General features: G+C 41.1%; 2 protein-coding genes across 2 annotated transcripts; both read right to left on the bottom strand.

Moving 5' to 3' along the window:
• Positions 1-177: 177 nt before the first annotated feature.
• Positions 178-8,102, bottom strand: LOC309450925 (putative DBH-like monooxygenase protein 2; the record flags this gene model as incomplete). The annotated part of the gene is made up of 8 exons (XM_082074169.1): positions 178-301; positions 1,396-1,454; positions 1,669-1,765; positions 4,140-4,231; positions 5,629-5,696; positions 6,059-6,196; positions 6,868-6,970; positions 7,902-8,102. 8 exons carry the CDS (start codon positions 8,100-8,102, stop codon positions 178-180), a joined length of 882 nt encoding a protein of 293 aa, XP_081930295.1.
• A 57-nt stretch (positions 8,103-8,159) lies between these two features.
• Positions 8,160-20,340, bottom strand: LOC309439449 (C-type lectin domain family 5 member A-like). The gene is made up of 8 exons (XM_082052056.1): positions 20,301-20,340; positions 17,193-17,240; positions 16,479-16,568; positions 10,864-10,929; positions 10,065-10,145; positions 9,819-9,961; positions 9,052-9,161; positions 8,160-8,437 (listed from the first exon to the last, which is right to left on the bottom strand). Exons 2-8 carry the CDS (start codon positions 17,194-17,196, stop codon positions 8,290-8,292), a joined length of 642 nt encoding a protein of 213 aa, XP_081908182.1. The 5' UTR covers positions 17,197-17,240; positions 20,301-20,340; the 3' UTR covers positions 8,160-8,289.
• Positions 20,341-21,583: the final 1,243 nt, after the last annotated feature.

Raw genomic sequence — 21,583 nt, 5'->3', positions numbered from 1 at the left:
TTGCTAAAGTATCACAGTTAATAGATTTCCTGCAACAAGGGAGCTCAACTTGACAGATGCAGATAAGTGGCACTTTCTTCCTTATCAGCAACATTTCATTGTCATTATGTCTTCCATTTTCCGTTCTTCGTAGCTACATTTTACTCTGCTACCTCCAGAAACATGCTGACTTAGGACTTACTCTGAGGCCTCCCACTTGAGTACACACACAACACGCAAAACGTCAGAGTAGCTCAAACCACTGGAGATGTTGTTACAAGGGCAGTAGAAGAGGAATGTGTGACACATCTCATTCATGGTGCTTAACCCGCAAAGACACAAGGATGACTCAAAGGTCTGCTAAGACACAATGAGGAGACTGTTTCTCCTCAGGAAAGCACTCTTGTTCACAGCTCAAACAGATCCTATCTGGTCAAAAATTTAAAAAAAAAAGAAAAAACGACAAGAAAAAAACCCAGGAGAGTTAGAAACAGAGAATAAAAGTATCCTCACAAGAGTGTCTGTTAAATAGACTGCTCTGTGGTTTTATAACCTAAAGATACTTATTCTCTCATTCAGGGAGACTACTACATTTGTATTTCAGACTACTCTATTTGTATACAGTATTTTCACTACTATGTATTTCATATTTGTATCGTCAAATCTGAAACTGTGGAAAGTCCAACTAAAATATTCATGGAATAAACTCAGTGTGACATCTAGATGGGAATTTTTCAGTTGATCCCTACGTTTGGAATGGGCCCAACCAGAGCAAACGATGTTGCTCTCTGTGAATATAAACTCTGTAATCCTGTTCAGGTAAAATCTGTTTCTTGTGCATATTTCCAAGTGCAATAATGTCATTAACTCCTCCACATGGCATACGCTTTAAAATAAGTTACGATAAGTTACAAAGTATGAGAATAATTGTTTACATGCTAATTTCTGCAGAATTGATGCTTGGTATGAAAAAGAAGAAGTAAAAAGAATGTCTTCATATTTTGAGAAGTCCAAATCAGACCCAGCTGTCAGATTACAGCAGTTCCTGTATTTGACTTCTGCCTGTCCACTAAATCCAAGTGTTCAACGATTGAAAACCAACTCAGCTGCAAGTTTCGCTACTTGCACTTGACGTTTTAGACAAGAGATAGCTTGTATGGTATTGGGTGCAAGACAGCTTTGGGATCTGTTCATAAGCCTATTCTAGGAAGGTCTTGCTGGAGACCTAGTCTCCAGCCATGCAGCAGCTGTGCAAGGCACACCTCAGTATATATATGATATTGTGTCTGGCACAAGAAGCTTTCTCCAGGGACGTATTTGCTTGAGGAAGAGAGATATGTCTGCCCAAAAGATGTTAACGGTGATAAACTGTTTTTAAAAGCAGTGAAAGATTTGTATGTAGAAAAACAAACTTACAGAAGTAATTCTTGACCAATCCAGTGTCTCATAGTTGCATTCAACCAGGATCTCATCCCCTAGGACACACAGTAGGTCACACTGTCAGAGCCACACAGGCAAAACACGCAAAACAACCGCTCGCAATATGGGGAACCTGGAAACTGTGTGAAGACAACAGGCCACAGCCTGAGGAGGAAGGAAGGACAGAATATGTCGACATGCTTTGACCTCTGGTGCTCAGCACCTCCCCAGCCTGGCCACCCATGGCTGCATCCCAGGGGAGGAATGTACTGGTTTGATTATGAGGATTTCCTTCATGTCCCAAATCTCCTGCAGTCTGAATTCATATATATTGTCCTCACAGAAGATCCCCAGCTGCTCACCATTCCTGGGGAAGACAAACAAGGGGAGAAAGCTATAACATTTCCAGGGAGGGGTATGGAATAACCAATTTCTGACTGAAATAAACAGAGACAAGAAAAATCCCCTCCAGAAATGATGCTTGATCTCTTTTGTACCATGACTCACAGAACAGACTTGCAGCAACAGTCAGTCCCAAACATACACCTAAAATTTCTCACCCAACCCTCTTTGGTCTGGAGTCCAAATATGGACTTTTTACATGTTAGTAATTGTTGTGCCTTGAAACTTTTGTGTTTCAGAGGAGAGCCTGGAATCCCAGAAGTAAGAACTCCAGTACTTGCATTACAAAATGCTGTCCTAGATGAGAAGACTGTCTGACCCTAGCTGTGTAAAGTTGGCAGGCTCTTTAGGACTTCCATGCCAATGCAGAAGTATCACATATGAATTCTTCCTTGCTCTTCCCGCAGTGCCTGGTGATGTTGCTTCTTAGGTCAAGCTTGAGTGCTGCTTCTCCAACCATATTCCAGGTTCTTAGATCTTGTGAATCAGCATGTGGCTCAGTTATGTGAAACAGTGCAGGGATCTGGGGATTTGATGTTAGAGCACAACCATCTAAGGCAATGCCAAAATTTCCCCCTTCCATTCCAGATGGGACTCACATCATAACCCAGAGCATGCACCAGCAATGCCACATAAACAGGCAGGGAACTTGATTTTGAAGGTGTCAAAGTGAGGACTCCAAGACTGGGGTGTCACTGCAACATCTCGGGTTACACCCATATTGCTAAATATCATAAGGTCGTGCATTGTCCTCTGTCTCACTGGCACAGATCGTCTGCCTCCATGTAACTGTCTGGAGTGTGGTGCTTGGCTTATCACAGAATCACAGAATGGTTGGGGTTGGAAGGAACCTCTGGAGATCATCTAGTCCAACCCACCTGCTAAAGCAGATTCACCCAGAGCAGATCACACGGGAATGTGTCCGGGGTGGAGTTGAATGTCTCCAGAGAAGGAGACTCCACAGCCTCTCTGGGCAGCCTGTTCCAGGGCTCTGTCACCCTCAAAATAAAGAAGTTTCTCCTCATGTTTAGGTGGAACGTCCTGTGCTTCAGTGTGTGCCCATTGCCCCTTATCCTATCACTGGGCACGACTGGAAAGAGTCTGATCCCATCCTCTTGACACCCAGCCTCGGGATATTTATAAACATTGATAAGATCCCCTCTCAGCTTCTCTTCTGCAGGCTGAACAGACCCAGCTCTCTCAGTCTCTCCTCATAAGAAAGATGCTCCAGACCCTGAATCATCTTCATAGCCTGCTGCTGGACTCCCTCCACTAATTCGTTGTCCTTCTTAAACTGGGAATCCCAGAACTGAATGCTGTACTCCAGATGTGGCCTCCCCAGGGCAGAGTAGAGGGGGAGGAGAACCTCCCTCGGCCTGCTGGTCACACTTTTCCTAACGCAGCCATTGGCCTTCTTGGCCACAAGGGCACATTGTTGACTCATAGTCAACCTGTTGTCGACCAGAACTCCCAAGTCCTTCTCTGCAATGCTACTTTCTGGCAGGTCTGCCCCTAACCTGCACTGGTGCCTGGGGTTATTCCTCCCCAGGTGCAGGATCCTACACTCACCCTTGTTGAACATCGTTAGGTTCTTCTCTGCCCAGTCCTTCAGCTGGTTATTCTGAAATTAGAAACCTAAGGGGGAGATAGGCCCCACACCTATACTACCAAGCACTTGCACCTCTGTGATGCCTCTTTGGCCAAAGCAAAATTGTTTTTTTTAGTTCTGTTTATTTATTTATTTATTTTCCAAAATTCTAAGCGGCTGAAGTAGTGTTCAAATGCTATGCTGCAGACCATAATCTGCTATTTTCATAGCTTGAAAATGAGAATTTTCAAGCTATGGGCTGGGCTGGGCTGTGGGCTGGGCTGTGATCAGAGACTGCATAAGGGTGCTGAAGTTTTCAGTGTGGGAGGATGGTGGAGGAAACCCAATCCAGGGTGGTTTTTCCCACACAGCCCACGGGAAGTGGTACATGCAATCCCCAGAACTATGCCTGTGTGGCCTCAGCATGAGTCTAGTTAGCAGGACCAAGCTAAGCAAGGGCACTGTCTACCTACTACCTAGTGTGGATGAGCAGCAGCCCAGTGCTTGAGCTCACTGCCTGGGCCTGTTTTATTTAACACGAGGTGCAGTACTGATCTCTTATCTCTTACTCTCTGCTGAGCTGATCTTTCACTAGGAGCTGGTTCTTTATACTTTAACTCAGACAGTACAGTGTCTTGGGCACTGACAGATGGAGACTAACCTGGGAACATCATTCTCATCCACTCTATCCCAAGAGGTAGGGAAGGGTCCTGTGGCATGGGCAGTGACACTGTGAGTTTCCTTCTCTTACCGGTATTGAGCAGCTTTCACTCCTTTGCCAGACAGGTGGGTGTGAAGCAAGTAGGCAAAGACATGCAGATCTGGAACCAGCATCCCATTCATCTGTGGTTCAAAATGAAGTAGGGCAGACAGAGCTCAGCGCTATGTTTCAGTCCTGCCCATCAAGTCAAAAGCTTGATGGAACTCATATAATTGTCAGCTTAACATTTTTCTTAAAAAGGACGTTGAAGCCCATTTCCTTATGTAGGTCACTACTGATTGAAACGTTGCTCTAGTGAGCCTTTTTGGAAATGACCCATCTGGCTTTAGGTGCTCTGGCATAGTTGTCTGAATTTGTGATACCTCATGCTGGGTACTGTAAGCATATCTCACTATCAGCTAAGTAAAATACAAAGACAATATACAGGAGAGATAGTAAGTTAAACATCCAGATACACAAAGTCTAAGAAAGAGCAGATAACAGAAAGAGTGAAAGCAGAAATCATAAGACACTGATCAATAAACCACTAAAAGAGCAATTGAAATGTAAACCTTTAAAGGCTCAAAGAAAATCTTTGAAAATTGATGAAAAGAAGAAAAGCAAGGTTACCTCAGGCCTCATAAAAGGGAGCAAATTTAAGGCCCATCCAAGGGGGATTGTTGGACTGTGTAAAATTTACAGGATGTTCTAAGTGGGTTAGGGAAGTGTACAAAATTTATTGTGGGATGCTTAGGGAAGAGGTCAAAGGAAGGGAAAGAGAGAAAGAAACATGGCAAAAATGGAGAGAGGAAGAGGAGAGCGCAGTTGTACTCAAGCAGACTACTGGTCAGTATGTTTGTCTGATCAAACCTGGTACTTGATTGCTGCCTTCTGTACTATCTTATTAAGCTCTGTTTTCAACTACTTTCTGCACGAGTGTGCTCCCTATATGGTATATATGTGTGTGCCTGTGGTTTTGAGGTGGGATGATCCATTAGGGAGCTTCAAGCTGGAAAGACCCAAGATCCAGACCAGAGAATGAAAAAAAGGGCCCTGAATCTGGGTACAGATACTGAAAGGACTTATGGTCCGGACCAGAAATTGAAGAGAAGAACAAATGTGATTACATCTGGGAGCTGGGTGAGTGAGCATACGGTTGTGTTCCTCTCGTGAACTTTAAGTCTGATTAGTCAGAGAAGAGGAAGAAGATTGGGTCATGTGTGCTGTCCATGCTCACGTGGGCATTGTTTGTGTCTGGGTGGTGTGTGTAAAGGCCCTGTTCGCCTGTCTCTGTTCATGGTCAGCTGAGTCTGCTCTCTGAGTGTGCATGTTTGGATGGGGTTGGGAGTGTCTTATCCCTCTGGAGTTTATCCGCAGCCTCAGCAGTGGCTGGAACTGAAAAAAGGGAAAGAGGCAACCTCACATCTAGCAGTCCTGGAGAGGATAAATTCCCTGGATCCCACAGTCCACTAGAGCTGATTATTACCAGCAGCCTCTTGTCTGTGTTTTGTGGGGTGTTAGATCTCCACTCTAGAGGTACCTTCTTGACCTGAGAGACAGCACCACATCCTCCCAGCCTGGTACTGCCTTCCTGCACCTTCCACACGCCTATGGTAGGACAAAGGCCACTTGCATGTGATGGACCAGACTCCCTTGGGTATCTTAGGAAGTCACTACACCCTTTAGGTTTTGTTTCCCTTTCACTTACATGGAATGAAGGGGTACTTGAGCTGTGGTTCTGACATGCTTACACAGCTCTGCTAATGCTCTTGGGCCAAACCTTGAGTCTCTTCTGAGAACAGATATCCATTTTGCACCATGCAAACATGGAGGCTAAGATGGCACCCTGCACCAAATGACTTTTGGACCTGTCTACAGCAAGATGAAAACCTAAAGTGGGTATGATCAAGAGAGATTTCATATGGCTTTCCTCATACTCACTTCATCAAACTAGCTGGAATTGCACAGGCCATAAGATCTGTAGGATTCTGCTCCAGGAGGAATGAAATGCACAGGGAAAATGAAGACACCTGTTTGCAGAACCCCCACATCATATTTCCATAGCTCTGGCATGTAGTAGATTCGCATCCCTGAACTGTCAATCAAGCCTGTAAAAGAAAAATGACTACTCCTTCAGCAATGACCCCAGAAACATCAGAAGTGGGGCCTGAAGCAACAACCCATGCAGCGTCTCTTTCCCAATCACAGGCTGGGAACAGGCACAGATTAACAAGAAGACCTATTTATAGTCTCAGACAGTTCCCATAAAATTACTCCACACTTTTGTTTCCCCTTCTATAAAATGATGGCAAATACCATGGTGGCATTCTTCATTACCTGTCACAAAGACTGAGGGCTGGAGTACATGGCATTACAGAAGCCTGGGTTGGTATTATTAGGCTCTCAGGTCTTCATCCTGAGCCTCGATACAGCTGTTTCTCCTGCAGCCACGCTGTCCCTTCCCACTCCACTCCTTTTTCCTATGATGCCCACATTTCCCTGACGTTTTCCCCAACACTCCCACACAGCGGGAGGATGTGCTCCACTTTTTCGATGGCAAGATGCATCTGATCTAAGCAGGTGTAACAGTGTTTCTAAAATTTAAGTTCTTCCTGAATGGGAGCCCAGTCCAGCTGACTCTTGCTGTCCTGAAGGTTGTACTGAGCAGCGTATGAAAGGATTTAATGCAGAAGCTGGTTTCCGATAGGCATGTAGATGAGGTCTGAGACTTCCATCCTGAAGACATTCTTTGTCAGACAACTGCCCAGCACTTACTCACCTGGTAACAAGTCAAAATTGCTGTAATGGATTTCTAGTTGGATGTACTGAGGGTCCCTAGCTGTCCCTATGGAAATTCCAGCTTCATCTGGAAACTGGTAAGACTGAAGAGGAAAAGGAGGAATAAAGTTATATGGAATGGTTAGTTTATAACACTTCTCTGTTTGTTTGGGTTTTTTTTTGATTGAACACTTACAAAAAGAAAGTTCATGTTTTCTCACATTTCTGAATATTTATTTACATATTGTTAGAAATCAAAATGTTCTGGGAAATTCTGCCAGTTCTATTTCTTTTCCTTCTGAATTGGAACAAGGAAGAATTTTCAAGATTTATTTTTCATTTGTCCTTTTGCCTGGTTTAATATTTATTTTTATACTATAATTAAGAAGAAATTGTTATAGTATGTGTACACTATTGCAGCAAATTTCATATCAATATTGGCACTGTATAATATAAAATCTGAATAGAATTAGTATAAGGGTTTTGTCTAAAACTTACCTCCTCCATCTCTCCATGCCTGTGTACATGCATACTATAGAAATACAAAATACGTTTTGCTTTGAGAGGCATAAGATAGATGCTACAATTTGTGCAGCACTGACTTCTAACTAGGCCGCTCAGAAGCACCAGTTTCACTGAATTTTTAATTTTACTCTGCTGAAGAAGAGGCAGAGCCAGTAGAAAAAAAGCAGAAAGTAGGTACACTTCTGTTTGTTAAGCAAGACTAGCACAAGGAGCATTTTGTGAAATTAATGGCAACTTTATCAAAAGGTCAGAATGAAAGCCTTAGTGTGCGACATACAAAACTTGTTTAACGCAGGTATGATGATAATAATAATATGCAGAGTATTGACAACTATGTAGAAATGGCCGGCATCACCCAATGCAGCAGAAGCAAAGTAGGGACAGTATGAGGAGACTTCCCCAGTTTGTTTGGCCTTGCAGGACTGTGGGGTCTTAACTGAACAAGCTGCCAACAAGGGTGCAGCTGTACATAACAAGAAATGGGGCAGGGAATGGGACCTGCAGACTCACCTGTCCTCCAACAGCCCAGCCCACAAGCACCTGAGAGCACAGGGAAAAATCTGGATTGGCTCCATAGCAATCACCTACGCCACTGGGTAACACACTTGTGTTGCCACAGGCATAAACAAGAATGAGATGAACCAAGGTTATGTTGTGGGGTGTTATTACAGGTTCAAACAGTAACCAAAAGAAAAAAGTCAAAGTTATCATCAACTCTAAAATATTTATTTCCCAGGCAACTGGAAAGAGCAGTTAACCATGTAGGCTTGGCAAGGTGTCTAGGGGGAGCCTGTAAGAGTCCATTTGACTAGACACTTAGGCAGCTAAAGTAAGACAAATCCCATCTGCCATTCTTACAGGAAGCTGAGGATGACATTACTGCCTGGACCTCTTGTTTTTAGCTCTTCTCTAAACTTCTTGAAATATTTGCAGCTTTTTCACACATATTTTGTGTTGTTGAGGCTCCATTGCAAGGTGCAGTTACTACTTTACCATGTCCAATGACAGCGCAGAAATAGTCAGTGTGACCTCCTGCTATAGTAAACCTGAACAGAGAGAGAAAGATACAGTCAGTGCCACTTCCTTGAAAGACAGAGTGGCACCTGGCCTTGCTGCTAAGCTGTATTATTGTCAGTGGGATTGGAGTCTCCTTCCCATTCCTTAATTTTCTTCCCCAGACCTCAACAAAAGTACATGGGCCATGTTTTCCCATCCAGAGACTTTTCCCTTCTGTGGTATCATCCATGCAATGGTGCTGACATCACGCTCTCTCTTGTACATGCTTGGTATGTCCTCTCTTTCCCCATTGAACTCTATCCAGTCAGATTCCTCCTTCCCTGCCAGAACTACAGCTGTTTCCTCTCTTTGCCATCCTGATGTGACACACCTGTGTTCCCATGTGACTTACAGGCCCCCTTTGACTTTTCGCAGGGATGTGCTGAAACACCTGAATTTCAAGGAATCAGGTTGCTACGAATTGCAGTCCCTGGTATCTTGCTGTTACTCACTTCCCCAATCTTGCTTGTACCCCCTGTTTGTTTGGTGGCTTGTGGTTTGTTTGTTTGCTTGTTTTTGTGTGTGCGTATGTGTTATTTTTGTTTGGTTTTTTTTACACTATTTCTGGTCATGGTATCACAGTGACTTGCTGGAATAAGCTTACATGTCAGTGCAATATTCCATGTCGTTAATCCACTTCCACTTCTTCTCTCTCTCAGAGTATGTGAGACCAAGTAAGTAGTAATGACCTCTTGATTTTGAACGAAGATAATCCTGGAAAGGAAACAAATGATGATAATACATTAAAATGACATTTTCTTCACCAGTGGTACACAGAAAGCTTAGTGCTAGAGAGCCAACACAGAAAGTACAGTGTGCATCCAGCCACACTGTCTCCACAGCTTCAGAGACCGAATTTTCTGTTTTTATTTAATGTCATCTCTCTTCCTGAGGCTTCTTCAGAATAGACTAAATAGAATAATATATCTGTGATAACATTAAAGATATACATTGTAGTTAGCCAGATGTGACTTGGTACCTGGTGATGCTCTTCTATTCTGATTGTGATGGGAAAGATTTTTCAGTTTTTGCCAAAGCAATGGCTCTTACAAATAAGCATCTGTTTGACTTGTTGGTCTTGCTTTGTATGCTAAATCCCTTTAAAATGTAAGTCAGCCAGGCAGAGGGTTTGCTCCTTCCCATGGGACCGTGCCTGGGAAGAGAAGCTTCTAGATGCAAGACTTCAACCACCGAGATTTGTCTCACTGTGAAGGTGTTTGCTACCATACAGAGGTGCTTGGGGTACATGGCTAACAGTGGATTCAAGATCCACAAAGGCATCTAACTTGAGAAGACACAAGTGTAATCCAGCAGCCCTTTGGCATACAGGTGAAGCAACCCAGGAAGCAGCACCATGAGTTTAGATCTCACCAGTTCTTCCTTGTTTTCAATGATCACCAGGTCTGACTCCTTGTCTTTGCATTCTTCACGGGAGGCATTCCAATCATTTATTTGTGGGTTTGGAAAAAAGAAGTAACATTTTTCCCTGTTTTTTTCCCATCCTTGGGGGCAACCTGCAGGAGGGAAGAACGGGTGTGGAAAAATCCATGTTCATACTAATGAAAGGATCTGCTTACAAAATAAAGGTAAGACAGTAAGTTACAGTCAGAAAAGCACCTGTGCGGTCCTGCTTATATCTTTCACCAGACCACCAGGGATTCCTGCCAGTCTCTGTAGCTAATACCAGCCCATGAGTCACTAGGCGTGAGTCAGAGAAGCAGAATCACAGATAACGTTATCCAGCCTTTTAAATCTTTGCTCAGGAGATAAAGATAAGTAGTCAGGGCAAAAAGCAGCTTTCATTTTTCGAAAGTCTTATTTGCCTGCTGCAAAACATGGCAATAGTGATGCTACTGAAAAGACATTTCTCTCCATTGCCATGCAGGGTACTGGGAGGAACAGACAAAGAGATCTGGGAAAAGTTACGTGATTCAGGGAGACAGAGACTGCGTGGTATAGTTTGGTTGGTTATCCAGCTGCTCCTAAACAGCAAAAGGGAATTGCACTTAGTTAAAATGTAAGGAATGGAGGGGTATTTGAAAGGCAGCACACTGATGTTGATCCATCATGTTCACTACAATGCTGTGATAGCAAAGGGATTGTTATATTCATGTTTGTTCACCTAGCCTTGGGCTCCTCTGCATGAGAGAGCAATCAGTTTTTCCCTCTGAAACAGTAATGCAGTGCTGACCAAGCACTGCTTTTAAAGAAGGTGAAAATGTGAAATGTGTCTGGCCTGGAGAGCTCATCCTGAGTGTACAGGATAAGGTTTTTTTATTCCTGAAATATCAGATTTTTTGTTTGTTCTTCTGAACACAATCCAGACACACTCCCTCCCCCTTCCTCCCTGTCCCCTGCCCAAAGCAATCTAACAGACTTCTGGAAACTGTCTTTTGAATGACAGAGAGTTACCTACCTAGTTCGTCTTCACAGGTGGTACAGAATGGTTTTGAGTCAGGTGGGCTGCTTGCAGTTGGGTGGTCTGGAAATAAGAATACAATTGCTGCTTTGAATGGGTGACCATTTTGCCCTACACTGTCAGAGCTCTTCTTCACCTCTTTGGCCCCCACTATCACATCCCACAAAACACCTACTCCTCACCTTTTTGCTCCCCCATTAAAAAAAACCAACCAAACAAACAAACCCAAACTGTAGTACCATACTATGGAGCAGATTTCCGAAGATCCTAATTCTGTAATTTAACAAAAAATGCTCAACACATTTTCGGAGAAGCGGTAGATGTGATGTACAGTAGAGGTGTAACTATAGCAATAAGAAATAAGAGCTGTCTTTGAGAGATCAGTGCTCAAGCCAATCTGTTCTTGGTTAAACGTGTTACCACACAGCTTTGGAGCTGCGGTCACTGTCTGCTGCTACCCCTAACAACTGGGGTGAGAGCACACCTGTGGCCCAGGTGGAAGCTTATTTAACGGTGCTGCTCCCCTAGATCAAAATGAGACAGAAGAGTTCATTTTAGGTTTTAAAGCAGACACCCAGGCTGAAATAGTCTTGATTTTGCTCTTTCTTCTGACACAGTGGTGGTGAGGAATTTGTGCTCCATGGGAGGCTTCTGACTCCCAGAAAAAAGGACTGTGGATGCAGGCTTACAAATTTATTTTTATTATCTGATGACTAGCTAGACTGCATGAATTTATCACAGAGAAAAAGGAGAAGGAGTTTTGAGAGGGTGAAGAAAGCAGCTGAGGCCTTAGATGAACTAAGCTTATAGTTATTTTACTTGAGAAGCTCATGTGGGTTTTATGTGTTTTTCTTGTCTTTTCAGGGCTTTGGTTTTATCAGTTTAGAAACTTAGTCAAGACTTCAGTTACTTTTGAAATTACGGAGTTCAAGGATCACTCACAGTGAACAGGCTGTATTGGTTTTGGCTGGGATACAGTTGATTTTCTTCCCAGTAGCTGGTACAGTGCTCTGTTTTGGATTTAGGATGAGAATAATATTGAGAACACACTGATGTTTTGGTTGTTGCTAAATAGTCAAGGACGCTTCAGCTTCTCACACTGTGCCAGGTGCACAAGAAGACGGGAGGGGGCACAGCCAGGACAGCTGACCCAAACTGGCCACAGGGATATTCCACACCATATGACATCATGCTCAGTATATAAAGCTGGGGGAAGGAGAAGGAAGAGGAGGATGTTCAGAGTGGTGGCGTTTGTCTTCCCAATGGTGTTGCATGTGATGGAGCCCTGCTTTCCTGGAGATGGCTGAACACCTGCCTGCCCATGGGAAGCAGTGAATGAATTCCATGTTTTGCTTTGCTTGCATGAGCAGCTTTAGCTTTACCTATTCAACTGTCTTTATCGCAGCCCATGGGTTTTTGCACTTTTACTCTTCTGATTGTCTCCTCCATCCCACTGGAGGGGGGAGTGAGCAAGTGGCTGCGTGGTGCTTAGTTGCTGGTTGGGGTTGAATCATGACGCAGGCTAAAAGTGGATTATGTTGTTCCAGATGGCTCTGTGTTGCAGTAAGAAAACCTTGATATTCTTCCAGCTTCTCTGCTTAGTAAACCTCAACTTTAAAGCCACAATTGCCCATGCCATGAATGGGTATTATTAGTTCAACTGACAGGGACTTACTAAATTGTCTATAATAGAGTTTAGGGAGGCATTCTGGAGGTTATTTGGAGATGAACAATGAAGGGATTAATAATAACAGTAAAGAAACATTAAACTAAAAATTATAGGAGTAAAAGTCTTATACTTGAAACCAAAACTGATACATTTCTTTTAAAAAAAGAATATATAAAATGAGAAAAAAATATTGAATTTAAGAAAGTTCTATGAAACTTGTATCAGAATGGCATAGCGCATACAAGAACTGACATCTCTGCCGACTACATACTAGAGGCAAATTATAAAAGAAACGGAATATTAAAGGAAGAACTTTGTTTACAAACTGTAAGCTCAAAAATAAGATGAGGGAAAAGAAGCAGGGTGGCAGTTAGATTAGGTGGCATCTAATCTCTTCTGGACACTGAAAACTGATAATGAAAGGATGGATTACTAGGCTGAAGCACCCAACTGCAACTATGAACAAGGAAGGTGGCAATCCTGAGCTTTTACTTTCCTTGGGATAGAACCACTCCCCTAGTACCTATGCATACTTACAGACAGAATACCCTATAGTGCATAGGAATGACACCTTGAGAGGGGTCCAGCACACTAGGATGTAGTCATAACTACGCTGACAAGAAGTAACTATTGAGTTAGAGAGATGAGCACCTCTGTTACACAGAATCCATTTTTGCCTTGTACCCATGTCTGGGAAAAATAGGTTGTTTTATCATAAATGTAGCATCTCTTTTTCCAATGTATTTTCTATAGCCACATTTTTATTGACAAAAGTCCTGAGGAGCATTTGTGCACTAATTGAATATCTTATTCCAATAAGATGTTCAGTTTCCAAAGAAAGCTGCAGAAGTGAATAATTTCCTTGAGAAACAAAGAATACTGGCAAGGCAAAGCTTTTCAGGAATGGGAATACCTTTCCCTAGGCACACTTTTGCCTGTCGTGAGAAACAAAAAGACCAGCCTTTAACATGTGGAGATCTTTTTTCTACCAACTCCATCTCAGAGAATTTTTCATAGCCTAAATGAAGCAACTTTTAGCCTTATGTCAATCATAAAGAGAATATAGAACTTTTTTGGCTGGCAACCACAAATACCCCTAAATGTCTGAAATATCCCCTCAAATACTACATTAAATGATTCAGTATCATACTCAACATTTTAATAATTAAGAAATGTACACTTGTCTTATACAACATATCACTTCTCATATATCTTGGTTCAGTTTTATCTACAGAACATCAAGGTTTCAGAAACCCTACTGCCAAAAATGTCCAGAAGGGTTTCAAAGACCACCCAAGACTCTGAACTGTGCAGTGGCGTAAATGAATCTCGATTTTAGTGCAAAGAATTAATCAGCTCCTTCCGTAAGCCCAGAGTCAGACAGTGAGTGAAGAAAGGAAATAATTGTGAAATAACAATATTATTTTAAGAAATGATTCTGCTTGATTTCCTGGAAGACAGAAGCACTGGATCAAGGTCCTCTGTTCTGTAATTTTGCTCAGGGACCTAGTGTTTTCTATACTCCCTTTATAGCATTAGCTCTAAGAAAGAACATTTAAAATAATGTCTTACTGAGTCTGAGTGCCTTTTTTAAACTATGCATTGTATTTGTATTAAAACAGATACTTGTGGTAGAAATAATGAAGTTAAAGCTGAGGACTGAGAACCTGAAGAAGCATCCACATGTTTGGTAGAGGGAGAAACAGAATTTACTCTTCAGAAACAGTTCCCCAAATCATGATACTAACCAATACCAGAACTATTTCATGTTAGAAGCAGCTGGATTTTACAAATAGCCTGAGCCTGTAGGTGGAAGCTTGAAGTACTGCTAGTAAAGATACCCCAAAGTCATAATGTATAATAGTACCAAATACTGATATTAAAACTATCTAGCATAATTTTAAAGCATTTATTTCTTTGAAAAATTAGAAGTGAATGCATACTCATATGCATTACAAAAATGAATGCCACCCTGCTGATTCTCTTACTGAATGGAAATCAATTTACAACACAGAAATGATGGGTTGAGATTTTCTCCTGGAATATTGTCACCTTTAACTCTGAAATCTGCCTCATAGATTCAGACAGCAGCAATACTGAAAGTGGTTCAAAAGCACTGAAACCTGACAAAGCAACAATGTGTTATTTTCTAATTGGAGCACCTTAACACTGAATTTTATTGTGCTTTAGTCATATGCTAAGTGGGAACATCAAGGCTTTCTTTGCCTTTTGCTGAATCCCTAGAGCAACAAGGAAAATAAAACAGAAATGGCAGTTTGAAATAGCATGTTTTTCATGTATATATTCATTAATAAGCATATATCTTGAGGCTTCATATCAGCCCCTGATTTCAGAAAAGAGCAAAATTTAATTAATGTGAAGGAGCATTTGAAGCAAAGTCAGATCTGCCTGTTCTCGGAAGACCAGCTCATGAACTGCAGGGACAATTTTTTATGTACTAGCAGATAAATTTTCTCTCAGGAGAAAATAAAATAATATGATACCACTGTAAAAATTGTAAAAATTTCTGGTCAGGTTCCACTGAGTGGAACTGTTGTCATTTTCATGAACTAGAAATGGAAAATGTCTTCTGGCCTGCAGAGCTCTTGTGTGATGGAACGTTGTCAAGAAGTGACAGTTTAGTTCATTTAAGCAAGTTGTTCAGCAACAACAGTATATTGGGCAAATCCAAACTGTATGGAAAACCCATATAAAATTAAAACTTAGAAATAAAACAGTCAAAATGGCAACAGTTTTCATTTGGACTACAAGTGAAAAATGTATGTTATTGAAATTAAAAACTAATTTGATTTAGTTTCTCAGTTTTGATCTAGGTCTTAAGTTTCTTAGGAGTATTTATTTTGGTTCACCGAGGCAGTACTGAACCCAACAAAGTAACTGTAACTGAAGCCAGACCTGAATCAAAGTCTAGTGATCCCTCATTTGACTCCTGATTTAAAGCTCTCTTAAAAGCTGGGCATTTCACCTTGTTTTTTTGTATTTGTTTGTTGTTGTTGTTTTGTTTTAAATTTTGCCCTACCTGTGGTATTTTACATTTTACAAAGATCAGGGCACTATCAGACATCGGTACTTCACTCTTTACCTTGAAAAAAACAATTACCTCCCCCGACCTTATTTTTTAAGTTCCATGGATCAGAGGTTGTGGCATGTCTTCACAAAGACCGTCTCCATGTGCACCTCCGAGTAGGTGGCAAACTCTGGAATTTGAGTGTGGTTGATTGCGGCAACCTCTTAAACTTGCTCGGCTATCGCAGGATGAAAAGAAACAAGCAACCGTATCTGAAATTTTAAAATGATTCCTCGAAAATATTCAAAGGAAAGTATCACATGGGTCTATTATTTTTTCCTAATGGAGATAAGACTGCTTTATCTCTAAAATAAAAATATATCTTTTTACGTAGTTCAAGGTTTGCTATGAACTCAGTGATCCATATGCAGCAAGACCTAGTACTAAACTTTTATTCAAGTAAGGTGCAAACAAATTCCTTTAAGTTGTGACTTAGCTATCTCTTTCAAAGCAGGTTTTATTCAAATTTCTTTAAAGATTTTTGGTGTTATGGACATCTTGGTGACATTATAGAAGATCATCTTCTTGAAACAGTCTCATGGATAACAATTACATTACTAATAGGCATTATCTAATCTTGTTTCTTCAAAACATTTGTATGATAAATTATTTATTGTTTGAACATTGTAAGGTTTTGTAGTTGGGTTTTGGCTTTTTTTTTTTTTCTTTTGGAATTTTAAACTTTCAAAACACTCCACTCCTTTATGGATTTCTTCTCACAGCCATGAATGGCTAAAAATTACTATCCTGTGCTTTCAAACTAGCCTTCTGTTCCTACTGGTCATGACTTAGATGTCAGTCAGTGGACGAGAGTCATAAATTAATTGCAGTTATTACAATTTTAGTAGGACTTACATGAGAGTATGCGACACACCACTATGAACAGTAGGAGGGTTATCACAGCAGCCGATACAGCGACACATGTTCTGGAGCAACAGTTTTTACCTACAGACAGCAAAAATAAAGATTAGGGAAACAACTGGGAACCTCACCCTCATTTAAAGGTGCCCTTTCCAGGCTCACACTGAAGCAACTCATTTGAATTAGGCAAAGCCCTTCAGTGCTGTCCCTTCTGATGTTTATTCTTGTGCTAAATACATTTATTTTTTTTCCCCCCCATGACAGACATTCAACCTGAACCCTCCTGCATGGCCTAGAATGCTTTGTTAAATTCCACTGCACTTGATACTAGAGTTAAGTGCTCACTAGGATCCTTATCTGCCCCTTCAAAATACTATGGAAGCAAAACCCAATCCACATACCAGATGAAGGTCCTGCCATGTTATACTCCCTAACAAAGCAAATTCTTCAGAGGGGTTGAAATGTTTTCTCTTTCTGTTTTGGCTGTTGTTTAGGGACTTTTGTTCAGGCTTTACTTCAAGGGGATCCTTGCGATATTCGTTAGTCTGCCAACTCAGTGGATACTGGCTGGGTGTTATAGACCACAAGCAGGTCTGAGAGAGGAGAAATAATCAGTGGCTGATTGGACTTGTTAGACACTGAATTAAAAGGTAAAGGAGAGCTTTCCATCTCTTCTTGCTTCACAAACCTACTGGAGTATTTACTTACCCATTCTGTTATCTTTGAACTTTACGGTGTCTGTGTGACAACTAGGATCTGAAAAACAAATTGAGGGTTTTGCTGCTATCACTTCTGCTCTGTAAAGTAAATAGTTTTAGATAAATGAGGAAGCCATCCTGAGTCTTTGTCCCAACTGCAGTCAATATCTGGTCTGTTCTGTCTCATAACCTCATTTTCACGTCTACTTGTGTGTTACTATTTGAATTACTGAAAAGCTAAGAAGTTGTCAGAATAGCATTAAACTGGACTGATTTTAAACCAGTCTTTGAAAGAAGAAAGGGCCCAAGAAGAGCTCTGACCTGTCAGGTTTTCTGCTTGAGGAGGTTTTGTCGGGAAATGGTTGCACCCTGAAAACATGCTGATTGCGCTAATCAACAAATATATTTGGTAGGTGCAAACTATCTACTGGTACACTAGTGCACCAACAAGACTGGGAAGGGTGGAGAGAAGTTTTATTGGCAAAAATGGAAGCTTGTAGGAAGGAAGTTGATGACCAGGAATCCTAAGGTGGAAATTCCAGAAATGGTTTGAGTACTTTATGCAGGACTGGAGGAGAAAATGGAAAGGCAACATTTTAGCAGCTGGCTGAGAAGATGGAGTGAGGATCCAGGTTTCTCATTCTTCAGGAATTAGGGACACATCTGGTGCAGAGTGTGCAAACACTGGAGGAACAGGTCTCATCTTAACCATAAGGGAGTCAGGCTGCTGGACACAACATCTATAAGGTTTTAAATAGATTTTGAAACTAATAAGAGCAAGCTGGCAGCGGCTGAAGGTTCTAAGTAACCCTTAAAATGAAGAAAGGGAAGATGACACAGGCTAAAGAGCAGTTTAGTGTGATATTACCATTATGTGTGACTTCAAAACCACTGTGTCCTCGGGAAATGGTGAGGTCAGAGTATAAAAACAGTCAAGCAGAAAATGCAAAACTGACTGTAATTTAAACAAAACATTAAGAAGCAAACTACAGGTATGTCATACCTGCTCTACACATATATTAGAAGTCTGAATAAAAAGCTGAGAACACCTGTCACGTTTCACACTAGACTAAAATACTCAGATGACAGGTACCTGAAAATGTGTGGCTTCTGTTGTCTGAGATATCCTCAGGTATCAGATAACTGCATAGATATGGAAGATGTTGAATCTGTGGCCGCCTATATTTGCATACTGAAGCCAGACTGAATCTCCTGATGCTTCCTAGGTGGCTTCCAATATGCCATGTATACGGGGAAATGGTTAAAAGGAAGAGTCATCATGGTACTAGACTACATAAGGAAAAACAGAGTGCTAGTGGGTAGAAGAGGGGAACTACAGGAAGCTTATTAAAAAGAAGCTAAAAAGGGCTGCTGAGAGAGAATTAAATCCGTGCAGGTAGACTATACTTTATTGAAGGACAGCATCCTGGCAACACATGGCCAATGCACAACGCACATTCCCAGAATGATCTGGGAACAGGTAAAAGGAAGTTGACACAGCTATTGGGAACAGATCATTAGCTTTCTAAAGCTGTAGGCATCAAATGAAGAAAGTAGAAAGCATCACAAACCCCGGGAGACCAAAAATTATAAGAAAAAACCAATTAGACAGAAAAGAACCTGAGAAGGAAAAGACTGAAACATAGTTTTGAGCACGTGTGTTTCCAACACATTGTGTCTTCAAACACACAAAGAGAAAGTGTGTTGCTGGAGATCTGTAGGCCAGTGGATTGTTAGCTATCCAGGAAGCATTCAGAAGATAAGGCTGTAGTAAAGAAGCTGAATTAATCACTTGTATCAGGACTGACTGAGTAAGAACTGGGTAGATCTTCCATTTTGGGGCAGTTCCTTGTGAAGAGCTGCATTATTTCAGAAGGAAAACAAACAACAATCAGGGATGTTTGTCTGCCACGTCACCCTTGGAAGGCTCTAAATAAAAATTGCACATCATTCAGAAAGATAAATTACAGTTCTGAGGGAGACTGGTGAACCTGATGTAGGAATCACTTGATGGATAGAGTAAGTTGTGCATGGAAGTTCAGGCTAATGAAGTCAAGATTTACGTATTTTGCAAACCAATGTGCTGGTAGGTTTTGACCAAGTTAGGACAGACAGCAGCAACAACAAAAGTTAGAAACAAAGAACTAGCAGTTCTTGTTATAAACACACCACACTCAGACTACTAACACTTCTCCCACCATGGCCATCAATGCCAAAGTTCTTGTAGTCAAGCTATTATTGATATACTAATATCTACATTCAAGTATCCCTTGCAAGGCCTACATGTTTTCTTTTGCTTTTCAGTCATCCAGTTTTCTCTGCTGTTTTGTAGGTAGGTTGTGATCTTATAAATCCATGATTCGCCTCTATCTTCAACGGTGCATGCAGTTCTACTACTCCTATTTCAAAAAGTATATAGGAAAAGGTTCAAAAACGGGAAGCAGTAAATGATGGCGTAGTAGACTAGAGTTCTGCAGAAAAAGACATGGCTAAGAAGAGACTATGTGAGGATTATATATAACCTTGGATGGGGTTTGGCGGCTTACTGTCTCTTTCAGAGAACTTCAGCTGAAGTCAGTAGGAGGACAGCTCAGAATAAAGAAATGCAGCTGGTTCTTTGTGATATCAGAAAGAACTGTGGTTTCCCCTATCAAAGGACATTATAGAAATCAGGACTGTATATAGAACCAAGAGGAGACTGGGCAAGTTTGTAGCAGAGAAATCCACTGAGGGTCCATAATTTGAAACACATCTGTCTCAGGAAGTCCCTGAATAGATGCATGCATGTGAAAGTGTTACAGCAAGGTATCAGCTATGCCTACCCTCTTCTTATCCATCTCTGCTTGTTCACTTTCTCCCCGTGTTGGAGACATGAGGCTGGGCTAGATTGTTTCTTGGTCTGGCTCGTAAGATCCTTTTCTTCCTATGCTAGTGAAGCCAATAAGCGTTTAGTTACAGATTAGGCAACACATCAACTTCCCCCTCCTCTGGCTATATAAAGCGGACAATTGTATCTTCCTGTCTCCCATACAGTTTTATATCACTAAACTTTTAGAAAATAAGGAGCGCTCTCCTCTCGTTAAATCCATGTAATTCTAGCAGACAGCTAAAAACTCACCGGGAGATGTGTAGTCAGCTGCAGCATTTGTGTCTAGGGATTGCACTTTCACTTCTGCATATGTAGAATCCAAAACCAGGCAAAAATAACAGAGAACAGAGAAAGCTGAGAAACAACTTAAATGGAACAAAAATTACGGAAATGATGAGAAATGCTGAACACATGACAGCAGCTGATTTACGTGACCGTGTTTAACTATGCCTGAATAATATTTTTGGCCATTGCATTCACACTTTAGAGGACTAGCTGCTATAAGCAGAAACACATCTGGTTTGTCTTCAGTGCAGACAATAATAGAGGAGACATGGGCACATGCATATGCATTTTAAATCTATTCAGAAGTGGAGAAAAATGTCTAAGTTTGTCTGTATTCAGTTTGTATCCATATGTGAGTGGTGAGAATGGCTAAAATAGTGAAGCAAACCTGAAAGCTGCAGATCATTCTAAATTTGAAGGGGTTAGTATTAATAATTAACTATAAGACAGTAGAAAAAGTGAAAACTGTTCTAACATCTGCAGATAATAAATACAAATGACTATGGAAGAAAGCACGTGGGGAAGGAAGGAAGGGCTGTGACACATAAAAAGGGGGTAAAAGTAAGAAATACGATGTTGCAATTTTGTAAAACATTCAAAGTCATCCTGATATACAGAACCGAGCCCCTTTGTTTCTATCACCATACAGAGTTAACACTTTCTGTGAGTTTAAGTAAGTGCATTCTTCTGGCTTATGGAATTAATTTATTTCCTTTATGAACACTGCATTTGATCCACTTAATCCACTATCAAAGAGAAAATAGCAAGCTGGAGGAAAAAGAAGACAGAAGTCCATGTTTGAGCTCTCTTCTGTAAGATATGCACAGCTACTGGGAAATACTGTGCATAAATCAAGTGAACACATAGAAGAAAATAGTTGATAGAGATTTTCCAGAAAGACACAAGCAAAGAAACCTAAAAATGCTGTTAAAACTATACACATCTGTAAGTAGGAGTGCATGCATTAAATTATAAGGAAAATACAACTTTTAATTAGGTGGTATCTATTTTGGGTGCCTGTCAACATATCCATGAAGTAGTCTGTTGAAAGTTGCTAGAAACACTTTCTTTGGGTTTTAGAAACTCCAGCCATCTGAAAATAGCTGCCAAGGCATCACACTTTATGCAAAAGACAAGCACGGGATGGCAAGAGATAGAAACTACTATTTCTGTTAAAGAGAAACTAATCTTAAAAAGAAAGTGAAGAAAAAAGAAAATAAGACACAGAGACAAATTGTATGAAGTCT

This window comes from Streptopelia decaocto, assembly GCF_964273445.1.
Source record: "Streptopelia decaocto genome assembly, chromosome: 1".
NCBI lineage: Eukaryota > Metazoa > Chordata > Aves > Columbiformes > Columbidae > Streptopelia > Streptopelia decaocto.
The sequence above is the reverse complement of the archived record's forward strand: the minus strand, read 5'-3'. Positions and strand labels throughout refer to the sequence as shown.